The 13531-nt window shown below is 34.2% G+C and overlaps 1 protein-coding gene across 6 annotated transcripts in view; it reads right to left on the reverse strand.

Moving 5' to 3' along the window:
- The window catches only part of LOC149800249 (uncharacterized), a 192272-nt gene that overhangs the window by 142157 nt on the left and 36584 nt on the right, over positions 1-13531 (reverse strand). For all 6 annotated transcript variants that reach the window (XM_089959827.1, XM_089959825.1, XM_089959826.1 and 3 more), the window contains exon 9: positions 12499-12575. In XM_089959827.1, coding sequence (XP_089815953.1) covers positions 12499-12575 — 77 coding nt within the window. The remainder of the gene's footprint in view (positions 1-12498; positions 12576-13531) is intronic.

Consider the following 13531-nt stretch of genomic DNA (forward strand, 5'->3'; position numbering starts at 1 on the left):
CTTTACAAAAATTTTCTTTTCGTTTATGCATTTTCCAGAGACCCTACCACAACCTGTAAACGATGATCAGAGCATAAATGATGATTTTTACTAATGAACATGCATATTGTATACAATCATGCAAACAAAACAGACGAAGGCAAAAGCGAATGGATGTTTCACAAGTTTTTTCCTTCTTCTCCTTCATATATTTATAAGATATTATGTTCCAAAGTTGCCTTCAAACCGGTCATCAAAAAGACCAGTTTAGCCTTTCCCATGTTTAACTGTTCCCTGTATACTAAGGTATTAATATAATGTATTAACTGTTCCCTGTATACCTAAGGTATTAATGTAAGGTATTAACTATTCCCTGTATACCTAAGGTATTAATGTAAGGTTTTAACTGTTCCCTGTATACCTAAGGTATTAATGTAAGGTATTAACTATTCCCTGTATACCTAAGGTATTAATATAAGGTATTAACTGTTCCCTGTATACCTAAGGTATTACTATAAGGTATTAACTGTTCCCTGTATACCTAAGGTATTAATGTAAGGTATTAACTGTTCCCTGTATACCTAAGGTATTAATGTAAGGTATTAACTGTTCCCTGTATACCTAAGGTATTAATGTAAGGTTTTAACTGTTCCCTGTATACCTAAGGTATTACTCCCTGTATACCTAAGGTATTAATGTAAGGTATTAACTGTTCCCTGTATACCTAAGGTATTAATGTAAGGTATTAACTGTTCCCTGTATACCTAAGGTATTAATGTAAGGTTTTAACTGTTCCCTGTATACCTAAGGTATTACTATAAGGTTTTAACTGTTCCCTGTATACCTAAGGTATTACTATAAGGTTTTAACTGTTCCCTGTATACTAAAGTATTAATATAAGGTATTAACTGTTCCCTGTATACCTAAGGTATTAATATAGTGTATTAACTGTTCCCTGTATACCTAAGGTATTAATGTAAGGTATTAACTATTCCCTGTATACCTAAGGTATTAATGTAAGGTATTAACTGTTCCCTGTATACCTAAGGTATTAATGTAAGGTATTAACTGTTCCCTGTATACCTAAGGTATTAATGTAAGGTATTAACTGTTCCCTGTATACCTAAGGTATTAATGTAAGGTATTAACTGTTCCCTGTATACCTAAGGTATTAATGTAAGGTATTAACTGTTCCCTGTATACCTAAGGTATTAATGTAAGGTATTAACTATTCCCTGTATACCTAAGGTATTAATATAGTGTATTAACTGTTCCCTGTATACCTAAGGTATTAATGTAAGGTATTAACTGTTCCCTGTATACCTAAGGTATTAATGTAAGGTATTAACTGTTCCCTGTATACCTAAGGTATTAATATAGTGTATTAACTGTTCCCTGTATACCTAAGGTATTAATGTAAGGTATTAACTATTCCCTGTATACCTAAGGTATTAATATAGTGTATTAACTGTTCCCTGTATACCTAAGGTATTAATGTAAGGTATTAACTGTTCCCTGTATACCTAAGGTATTAATATAGTGTATTAACTGTTCCCTGTATACCTAAGGTATTACTATAAGGTATTAACTGTTCCCTGTATACCTAAGGTATTAATGTAAGGTATTAACTATTCCCTGTATACCTAAGGTATTAATGTAAGGTATTAACTATTCCCTGTATACCTAAGGTATTAATGTAAGCCTAATATATGTGAACAAAATTCTTAAGTCACTACAATGTCCATTATAAAAGACACTATACAAGAAATAATTGGCATTTTGCATCTGACCCAAAACAAAAATATTTCTTTCTCAGTTTCAAACATATATTCTACTCACTGACTGAGATGCTAAAACAAACATTAATAATAACATGAGCAACTGAACAAGTATGTCACAGTGACTTATTCTGGACATTATGAGGTCTGAACAAGTATGTCACAGTGGCATATTCTGGACATTATGAGGTCGGCTCCTTTAGATTCGTCCTCTCATCACGTTTTCTCAATATGCAAACTTCAATCATCTAATCACAGCAGGGGTGGATTAAGGCTCACTGGTGCCCTAAGCAATGACAAATCTTGGTGCCCCCCTCCTTTCCACGTACACCTGGGAAGATAACCCTAGGGTGCACCATGATCAAGAAATAGAACATTATGATCAATTTGCACTAGTTTTATCACTATTTTTTTTACAAATCTTCATTCGTTTTTTTCTTTTCACCCTTTTCTCAACTTTGTGGTGCCCCCTTTGGCCCTGATGCCCTAAACACGTGCTTAGTCTGCTTAATGGTTAATACGCCCCTGAATCACAGTTAAAGACAAGGAAAGTAATTTTCATCAATTACTGTGATGAAGAAGGTTTAAACATTTCATACCCCAAGAGAGAAAGCATCTCAAAGTTTAATATAAAAAATGACACTTTAAATAATCATAAAAGAGCATCCAAGAGACATTGGGCTTCTTTACTGACATGCAGCAAACACCAAATATAGAAAAGCATATGGTACATCAAATATAGATTCTAGTAATGACACAGACATATTCCCTATGACGGGGAGAGCATATGAGAGTTTAACAGCAATCTGTTGAAACTTTACAGTCTCATGGGCATGAGAAGTCACTGCAAGCTTCAGTTTAGAAAACATAGTCATAGTTCCTGGTGGTCGTATAGATGTATTCCCTGGAAAGGGGGAGTACATTACAATAAATCAGCACTGTTCAAACATTGTCAAGTCACAGGAGCATGAGATGTCAAAGCAAGATTAAGTTTGAAAACATAGCCTAAAGAAAGTTTCCCACCAAAATTGTAAACAGTGCCAAAGGCTTATAAACTAGAGGTTACTGTCACCTAATTAGCATATAAGAAAAAAGTATTTCTTTGGGTGAATACACAACCATTTGTGTGTGTGTGTTTGGATTTTTAATTTAGTTTTAGCAATTTCTCAGTCACATGGCTACAATGTCTGCAGTATGACAGTTTATAGTGATGTCTTGCACTGGGGCATCATGCCGCAGACATGTAGCATGATGTCCCACCCAGTTACATTATCCTGACATCAGGCCAACCAGTCCTAACACTAACCTCTTAATGCTGAGTGCCAGATGTACAGACCATTTTTGTAAGTCTTTGGTATGACTCAGCCATGGATCGAACCCACAACCTCCCGCATCCAAAACCATTTGTTGCAAGGTGACTACATGTACAAGCTAGTTAAATGCAGAAATATATACAAAAAAACATAAAAGGAAACAACAACCAACGATCATGGATAAAAGTTATGCATGCCAGATTGATATATTTATACCTCGCCTTATATATACACACACACACACACACACACACGCAGACACATACATCTCTTCTAAGAAAAAGAAAGATGTTTACAATAAAGCTTTCTTTTACATATTAGTCAAACATACATCTACTACAATAATTAAAATTATCTCTATACAAAATAAAGCAATATAATACTTCTATATACCCAAAAGTGCATCTGCAATCAAATTATCTTTACCCTTTGTGTGCCTAATGTCAATGTATTCCTACAACATCGAACTCCATCTCAACAATTTACAATTTTTGTTTTTCACCTTGTTAACAAATGTAAGGGGGTTGTGATCACTGAATACAATAATCAGAGAAGTTGAATTAACATACATTTCAAAGCATCACAAAGTCAATATCACAACTAAACATTCATGTGGAATAGTTTTTGTCTGGTGGTCTTTTGTTTTCTTTTTTCATATTAAAAAATATAGCACACTAGATGATCCACACCAGCCTTGCCTTCTTGAACCAATAATACACCAACCTTCAACACTGCTGACATGAACATACATTTTAAACTGACTGAAATTCTGAAGTAAAACTTGTGCATCTTAAGTATGACCTTTAATTTATCCAAAGTCCCTTGACATTTGACAGATTAAAGAAACTTGGTTTCCTCACTCAGTACATTGGTTAGATTCAGCAATTAAAGTCATACCAAAAAAAAAATCATTCAGTTTTCTTTTAACTGATAGGCACTTGGAATTCTGAGCTAGCCTAGACCTTAACTTCCACAGGTTTAACATGACCATCTCATACAATATCTTAAAAATCAAATACATTTTTAAAAAATCTAACACCAGCACAGTAAAACTCACTTTTACCTAAACTGATAAACTTTCATGTTTTCCAAATGATTTCTAAGGTATCATTGCAATTAATGATGTATTGATATGTGCAACACAATTATCTAGCTTATCATGTTCATTAAATACTGTAATGTTGACAGAGCATTATAGATACCAAACAGTATAACTTTATATTGATAAAATTCATCCAGGCTTGCAAATGTTTCTTTTCCTCTTTCCAGAGGTAGAATTTGTCTGATTCCTTTCAAAAGGTAAATATGGGATATATTGCATTTCCAATTTTGTCAATGCAGTCATCAATTCCTGGTTTTGGAAATCAATCCATTTTTGTAACTGTTGACTTTTCTTTAGTTTTTACACATACGGAAAGTATTATCTGGTTGAGACACCAGAATACATTGTGAACTCCAGTTATTTTTACTTGGGTCTATGAAATCTTTCTTCAGCAAATACTGATTTTCTGTTTTCAAACATGCCTGCTTGAGAGGACTCATCCTGTATGGATGCCGTTTTTCAGGCGTAGAATTTACCATCTCAACATCATGGTACATTTGATTATTCTTCTTGGAACATCCAGAAAAAGTGTTCATATTCACACCACTGCTGTTTTAGCTCATTATTTCTGTGTGGTCCAGATAACAGATTGTTTAATGTTTCTGAATTCCAATGATTGTTCATACCTCAAGTCACTACATTCAGATTGCATTCCATCATTTATATCCTCACTATGCAGGAGAGGCACAATTACATTGGCTGAATAGCTAAATGGGCTATCACTACCAAAATACTCCTTTAAGACATTTATATAACAAAATTGTTTATGTTTCCACCTCACAGGAGTATAATGATGTAATGATCAACATTGCTCTCAAGAGCTCTTTTTGCCATAGTGCTAGTAACTGCACAAGCTGGGTATAAATCAGGGATTTCAATCTCAACAGGATCAACTTTCTGATCCAAATAATGTTTGTCAGTCATAAGTGAATTAACCACAAAGTGATCTCCAGCTAGGTCATTTCATAGTACTAAATGAATAATCTCAATGGGTAAAGAACTCCCTCTTCTGACAGTCAAAGGTCTTGAGTCAAAGTCTGATTCCAAACTGACACAATGGAAAGGAACATTAACAAAGCCTCATCCTATTCACTGTACAAGAACACTTTCATTTGAAGAAGACTTCACTGACAAAGGTAAAATAACTGATAATAAAAGACTGTCAAACTCCTGTGTCATTAATATTTTAATTGGGACTGGAGTGGCAGAATCACCAATGAATGATATATAACCATTCAACATGACTGGTTCAAAATTCCCCATAATAGCACATACTTATTAATGTTATTTACAAGTGCTTTCATCCAAAATATTTTTTCCACCAAGTACTGAACCAAAATATTCTTTAACTCTTGCTTCATTAAAGAAGTCTTGGTTTCAGAATGAGCATAACATCTGACAAGCTCAAGCAACCTGTCCTTCTTCAAAGATTCTAACTCTTCCAGGATAGATATTTAAAACAAAGTTCACCATTTTAGATGATAAAACAGAGTTCTCCATTTTAGATGACATTGTAAATGATTCTTCATTTCGCTAAAGATTTCTCAAATATGTGAAATTAAAGTCTTTACCAGGGACAATGAAAATTCTGAAACGAATTCAAATAAAATTTCAAAAGACAATTTTGGAATATATCTTAAATGTTTTTTCATACAAATTCACGTCTGAGATGAGCCCTGATATCTGTTACAACTCAATGGTCTTATACCAAGTGACACAAAAAAGCAAAACCAACAAGTTTATTAAAAATCAATAAATAATTTATTTCTCTTAGTTACAGTCTGAAAATTTAAAAGGAACTTACAGCACTGTGAATTAAATACCAAGTAATCTTAAAGGTTTTTATCGCAAGTCCAAAAGTATTGAGTATTCCAAATGAAGTCCAGTCTTGGATGTGCTGATGTGCCAATAGTCTTGGATGAGCTGCTGTGCCAAAAGTTTTGATGTGGCATGTAATTAAATAAAATCACAATAACCCCAAAATGCAATTTAATCCAAAATATCAATGAGCATCTTGCAATTCCAATTAATATTTTTTTAAGAAATGATTCCTCTCAAATTATATCTAAACACAAGGGGCCAGCCATTTAGCATGTATGCATACAGGGGGAGGGGGGTTAACCCAGATGCATATGCTTGCATATGGGGAGCTTTGCCAGATTTCTGCATACGTACTAAATGGATTGCCCCAACAGTAAAAAGATCCAGAGGCTGAACTTAAAGGAGGAATGAAATTATTGTTTAAGAGTACTTTATAAAAAAATTCATAATAAGATGATTAGTATGTGGTTCATAAGTTCACTTCCTGAACTTTCTAAGGTCAAAGGGCCATGTCAAACTGTTAACAAATATTATCTTGAAGTGCAACCCTGCAACCATGGACAAACATCAATTACCTAAACATTAATTTACACATGACAATTAGCTTAAATAAAATTTGTAATCATGGAAAGTACATAATATAGATATACATAGCAATATAACGTGTTGTACTCTCGTTGTTACTGTGTCACATCAATACAATGTGTTGTACTCTCATCGTTACTGTGTCACATCTCATTATATTGTGCCATCTTCAAGATCAAACTCACAGACTTTGAGAGAGTTCCTTTTTATGCTTGTGCTATCAGCCAATATGAAATAGTTATCCAAATGTGTGCATGCCACCATTGTCATGGAATTTTTAATTTTCTGTGCATGCAGCTATAGCAATATAAAGTTGATAATACATAAAAGCAAATTCATGCCACATGCTGCTTTTTTAATCAAGATTTCTTTCCACTGATTTCAATCTAATACAATTTTTTTGTAACAAAGCATTCACATTTGTTTTCACATCTCCCCACCCCATGCACCATAAAAACAGTGCACTGATAATATGGGTATTTTTGTCTACCATATAAATCCACAGATAGAGAGCCCATCCTTTTAATTTCTTTTTCCTTGAGAAAGAAACAAATGTGATAATGTAAACTTTCAATCCTTAACACTTCGAGATTACCCCTATTATCCAATTACACAATAAATTCCTCACTTAATCCACTACTTTAAAATTGCTTATAAAAACTGCTTTACTTCAAAGAGAGTACATTATTATGTTGACAACAGTATAGAGCCTTTCATTATCACAGAAATTGATCTGAAAGCATCAACATCCTGTCTCATGTTCTTTATGTCTTAGGTTTATTAAGTCTCTGTGGTCTTATGGTCTTAAATTAAGTAATAGAAAAAGTAAGAAGCAGCAAACTTTCTAAATTCAAACAATATTTTATTCCCCTAGAAAACAAAAGTGAAAAATGTAATAGGAACCTATTGTATTGTGAATTGCATTGCAAATAATCCTATAATTACAGACAGAAGCGCTAATGTGGGTAGGTGGGAAAAGCCTGCCAGTAGCTTCTTGTGGTTGGTGGTTCTTCCTGGGCTTTTCCAGGGTTCTTCCTCCACCAGTTATACTGGCCACCATGTATAGCCTGTCTTGTGCTGAAAAATATTGTTAAACCCAACAACAATAAATGCAATGCTGGAAATTTTGATGTGCCTCTGGTTACCCGTGTACTGATGATGCACCAACAGCCTTTTCGTGGATCACAATAATACAGGGATCGTCCTGGGCTTCGCCAATGTCGCAAATTGCGATTTTTTTTCCTTATTGGCGACAAAAATATCCCATCTGGCGATTTTTTTGGCGACATACCTTTTGGTTATTAAATTTGTACATACAATCATGGATTTGGACTGAATAAATTTAAAGCCAGAACGAAAGGAAGCCACACTTGACTAAGCAATGCATTGGAATCAATCTGTTACACAAACGATCCTTTGTTCTTATTGACAACCCTATCTTTACAGTGCATTGTTACATCATAATCTGCTTATGCTGACATCTGGGCTGAGTACTGTATGCTGCGACACAGTCAATCATGCTACCGCACTATACCTACAACTGACCAACTTCTGAAGACGCGAATAGAACAGATACAATTAATTGTATGGCTAATCCTTCTGTTTTTTTTATACATATACCAATACAATAGTTTTGCTGAACCTTCATAGAAAACTGATAACCTTTGAAGTACCGACTACTGTGTATAAATACAAAGCAAATGGAAAAAATCTCAATCACAATTACATCTGTCGCCAGTGCAGCATATTACTCATTGATCTTTTCCTTTTGCCATCAGTCCCGTGTTACGGCTGCAGAGACTTAAACTCCGCAACAAGAAATAGCAAAAAAAAAACAGTTTTGCATAATTAATAATAATTATTTATTTCTCAAAATACAGGAGTGAAAGAATCCCTAAATTGGGTGTGAATTTACGCTTATATATACGGTCCAATATTGCCAGGTGTTGACTCGTGTAAGTTTCATTTGCGGGAATGGAGATCCTTTTTTTTCTTGTCGAGAAAATTTATACAGCATTCAGTGATCATTCTTGGGATTTAGGAAGCAATTCGCTACAAGCTTTGTGAAGCTAGCCATAAAGGGGGGGGGGGGCTGTTGAGAGGCTACTGGTGTCACATGTCAGCACTGAGGACTGTGAACGTGGATTCAGTAAGATGAAAATCATAAAAACTGACATCAGAAATAAGCTCTGCATCTCATCTCTCAAGAATTTAATGAGAATTAGCATGTACAGATGTGAAAAATTAGACTTTGAAACTGCATCCAACAAGTGGGCAGCCCTAAAATCGCGACGGATCTTCATGTAACAGTTTGTAACATTTTGTTAATGCTTGTTGTAATTAAAGTATTAACTAATCCATCTTTTGTAATTTTCATTGCCTGTTACATTAATAGACTAAATTAACACTTGGAAAAATGTACACTACTTTTTTGGGCGACACTTTTTGAAAATTGGCAACAAAATATTGAGGTTGGCGATTTTTTTGGCGACAGCTTTTTAAAAGCCAGGACCATCCCTGATAATACAATCCAAGAATAAATCCTTATTTGAAATCTCACTATTAATTCAAGTCTCTATTTCCATGAATGTTACTTTGATGAGCACTTTGTATTTCCAGTGAATATATAGTTTGAATAAATAAATTCTAGCCCAAATAAATTACTGGACACAGCAATAATACAATTGATCCTGCTCATATCTTAAAGCATGAATATGTAATTTCTAGTAAAACAAAATTATATAGTCCTCTATTTGACCTGAGGTCACTATTAGCATTTTCTGAAATAAAATATTATCTAATGGAATATTTCTGTCTAGCAGGTTCCAGATGTTTACCAGAGAACATGGTAAACACAATGTCATTGACTCTGACAAAGAACATAATCCTAATAGTTAACCCACACTCATAGAGAACATTTTAGCCATGTATTAGTTGTTTACATATTATAAAAAAATAAATGATTCAGGTAAAGTAGAAAACGAGCTTAATTTTTGACAAGGTCAAGTCCAACATAATCAAGCTCTATTTTTAGATGATAAAAACCCTATATACATTGAAGTTTGGTCGTCTTTAAATACGATTTTGGGTCTTATTAGACTGACCACAAGCTTCATTCAAAATTTCTTCTACATTTTGAATGTAGCAGAAAATGAAAGCAAAGTAAAATTTCTGATAATTTATGCATTAGAGCCTCTGATAATTTATGCATGAGAGCCCCTGTTAGAACAGCAATTTGTATAAATAAGTATTATATGGCATGAACTCAAAAGAATAAGTTTGCAAATAGTGTTTTAGGCAATCACAAAATAGAACAAGTTAAATTGTCCCTCGTCATTTAGATGAATACCACTATTTTAAAAGCACTCTGGTTTCTGCCATCGATCTCGCCAATACTTGGTTATATATGCTAGCAAATATAGGCAGCAAGAAAAGTATTTACAAACGAATCAAGCATTTGAATAGAAAATATGATACTTGGAGAAAAAGAATGAGAGAAATTAACTTTTTATCAAAACAATGAAGCAATTAGATCAATAATTAAGTGATAATTACAGTAGTATGTGAGATATTTCCTAAAATGTAGCCTTTTATTCCATTGTCAATCAACTCCAGAATACACTACACAATGCCATTATTTAGGCAGTAAGACGGCGATACCAAAACGTAAACATCAGAGTTGACATCTTACCCTACGCTACCCTGTACTAACACAACTCTTGACACAGAAAAGGACAACGATCTGAAATTGCATAAGGGAGAATTTTGACATAACAGTGGTTAAGAGTGACAAAAGTCACAAACTTGTATACTGGTGGATTCAAAATCAAAGAATGCTGATGGGCATTAATGACAGAATCTAAGACTACTTATGGGCTGCTGCTCAGGAATTAATGAAAAAAATTAAGATTGTTTATGGGTTGTTGCTCAGGAATTAATGACAAAATCTAAGACTACTTATGGACTGCTGCTCAGGAATTAATGACAAAATCTAAGACTACTTATGGGCTTCTGCCCAGGAATTAATGACAGAATCTAAGACTACTTACGGGCTTCTGCTCAGGAATTAATGACAAAATCTAACACTACTTATGGGCTTCTGTCCAGGAATTAATGACAGAATCTAAGACTATTTACGGGCTTCTGCTCAGGAAAACTACTGACTTGCTAATCAAACCAAAAATGCTTTCATCCAAGATATTTTTTCCACCAAATACTGAACCAAAACATTCCTTAACTCTTGCTTCATTAAAGAAGCCTTCGTTTCGGAAAGAGCATAATGTCTGACGAGCTCAAGACACTCCAGGATAGAATTTAAGAAAGTTCTCCATTTTTGTGAAAGCTTGGTTGTTTCACTAAAAATTTCTCAACTATGTGAAATTAACATCTTTACCAAGGTCAATGAAAATTCTGAAACCAAGTGTATATAAATTTCAAAAAACACTCGTTGAATATATCTGAAATGTTTTTAAAAAGTTTAAGATCTGAGACAATTCTCAATTTCTGTTACAACTCTATGGTTTGAAACTAAGTAACTTAAAAAGTAACAAACTGAAAATTTTAAAGGAACTTAAAACACTGTGAATTAAGTCCTAAATAATCTTAAAAGTTCTATCACAAGTCCAAAAGTATAGTGTTCTAAGTGAATTCCAGTATTGAATGTGCTGATGTGTCAATATTATTGGAAAAGTTGCTGTGCCAACAATCCTGATATGTCATAATTATATAATCTAGAATGTAATTAAATGAAATCACAATAATCCCAAAAATCAAAAGTATCAGTGAGCGCTTTGTAATTGCAATGAGTAATGTTTATTAAAAAGAATGATTCCCCTCAAGTTATATCTGAACACAACAGCAAAAATAATCAAGAGACTGAACTTAAAGGAGGAAATAAATAATTCTGTTTATCAAAACCTTATATAAAAATCTAAGATGCAATAAGATGACTAGGATGTGGGTCATAAGTTTGCTTCCAGAACACTGAAGTCAAATGGCATTTTTCTATCAGGAGGATCAAGGACAATGAAGTCAAATATATTTCTAACAGTTGGATCAAGGACACTTAAGTCAAATGGCATATTTCTAACAGAAGGATCAAGGACACTTAAGTCAAATGGCATATTTCTAACAGGAGGATCAAGGACAGTGAAGTCAAATGGCATATTTCTAAAAGGAGGATCAAGGACAATTAAGTCAAATGGCATATTTCTAATCTCATAATGATCACGAAAATAATTAAAAAACAATCACACAAAAAGTAAATATTCAGAAGAATGGAATTAAGATAATCTTTTTCACATTTAAAGTGAAAATTAAGTGAAGCATTTGGATGTGTAGGGTCAAAAAAAACAAACAAGTGCAAAACAAATGGAAAGTCTGAGTAAAAACCTGGCTTATTGTTGTTGTTGTTGTAGGGTTTAATGCCATTCTTCAGCACAATATAGGCTATACATGGCGGCTAGTATAACTGGTGGAGGAAGAACCCTGGAAAACCCAGGGAAGAACCACCGACCCATGAGAAGCTACTGGCAGGCTTTCCCACATACCCACACTAGCCGAGCCTTGAACTCGAACCCATGCAGACAGAGGTGAGATGGCAGTGATCTGGAATGGTGAGTGCTTTAGACCACTCGGCCACTCAGGGCCCCCGTGGCTTATTGCACAATGAGATTCTGTATTTTAAAAAAATCAGGTGATAATGAATGGCCGTAAATGCTACATCAGACATCCACTTCACTGAACATTGGAATTTTATCATGTCCCCAACATTTTGTCTTTACATGAAACTTTTATCCAAGGAAATATGCTTGCTAGACTGCATGTAGAATGATTAAAAGGTCAAAGGTCATATTAAGATGTTGGATGCTGTACTATAAACAAATTAATGTCGGGTCAGTATCAATAACTGAGTACTTACTTTTGCTGGTGTTCTTTTGTGAGCGTCTCTTGGTCCTTATTTATATCCTGTTTCAGATCTTTTAGCTCCTTCTCCAACTACAAAATAAAATGCCTGATTTTATATTCACTAACTGGGATAGTGTCAATTATAAATTAGTACTCAACATATGTCAGGAAGAAATATATGCAACATTATGGTTATTTTGGGGAAATTCATGTATCATTTGGAGACATGATTAATGCTGACTTAATATTAAAATACAAGATTTGGGATATATCAGGAGGTTTAATTGCTTTGTGGGATACATCAGGAGGTTTAATTGCATTGTGGGATACATCAGGAGGTTTAACTGCATTGTAGGACATATCAGGAGGTTTAACTTCATTGTGGTGCTCCCCTCCAGCTGATGAAGTGAAAAGAACACTTAAATATACATCTGAATGGTCAGCAACTTGCTGGATTATTTTATCTGACAGGTCTGAAAACAATAGTATCTTATCTTACCTGCCCTGGTCTTGCTGGACAGTTTAAAACCCCTGTGTGTAATATCTTCCATTTTTGCACAATTAAAATCTAATAGATCACCATCAAGTTGAGAACACTGAAAACTAAAACAAGGTCAATGGCACACCACTGTATTACCCTCTGCTCAGCTGTGCCACTTGGGGTGTGGCCTGACCCTGGGGCCAAATACACACCGTCACATATGTGTACAAGTTTTTTATGACCAGTGTATGCATTTTTTTTTATGACGAATAAAATGAATCAAAATTAGTCGGTAGACTCAATAAGGCCAAGATAGGAATGTTGTTTAAAAAACACCTGCCCTAGTTAAAAATAATTCACAACAAAACTGGTATGCTAACACCCTAGAAAAAATGCAAGGCTGAACATAGAACAATTAGTAAATTGAAAAAGAATTCAATTAAAACTGAAATACTCTGGATTAGGTTTAAACTGAAACATTTGTGAAGACAATACACACAAGGAGTGCAGCAAAACTGATTATTAACCCATGAAGCAAAGGCAGTTCATATATATATGCAAGGGC

This window comes from Sinohyriopsis cumingii, chromosome 5, assembly GCF_028554795.1.
Source record: "Sinohyriopsis cumingii isolate HCF-2022 chromosome 5, ASM2855479v2, whole genome shotgun sequence".
NCBI lineage: Eukaryota > Metazoa > Mollusca > Bivalvia > Unionida > Unionidae > Sinohyriopsis > Sinohyriopsis cumingii.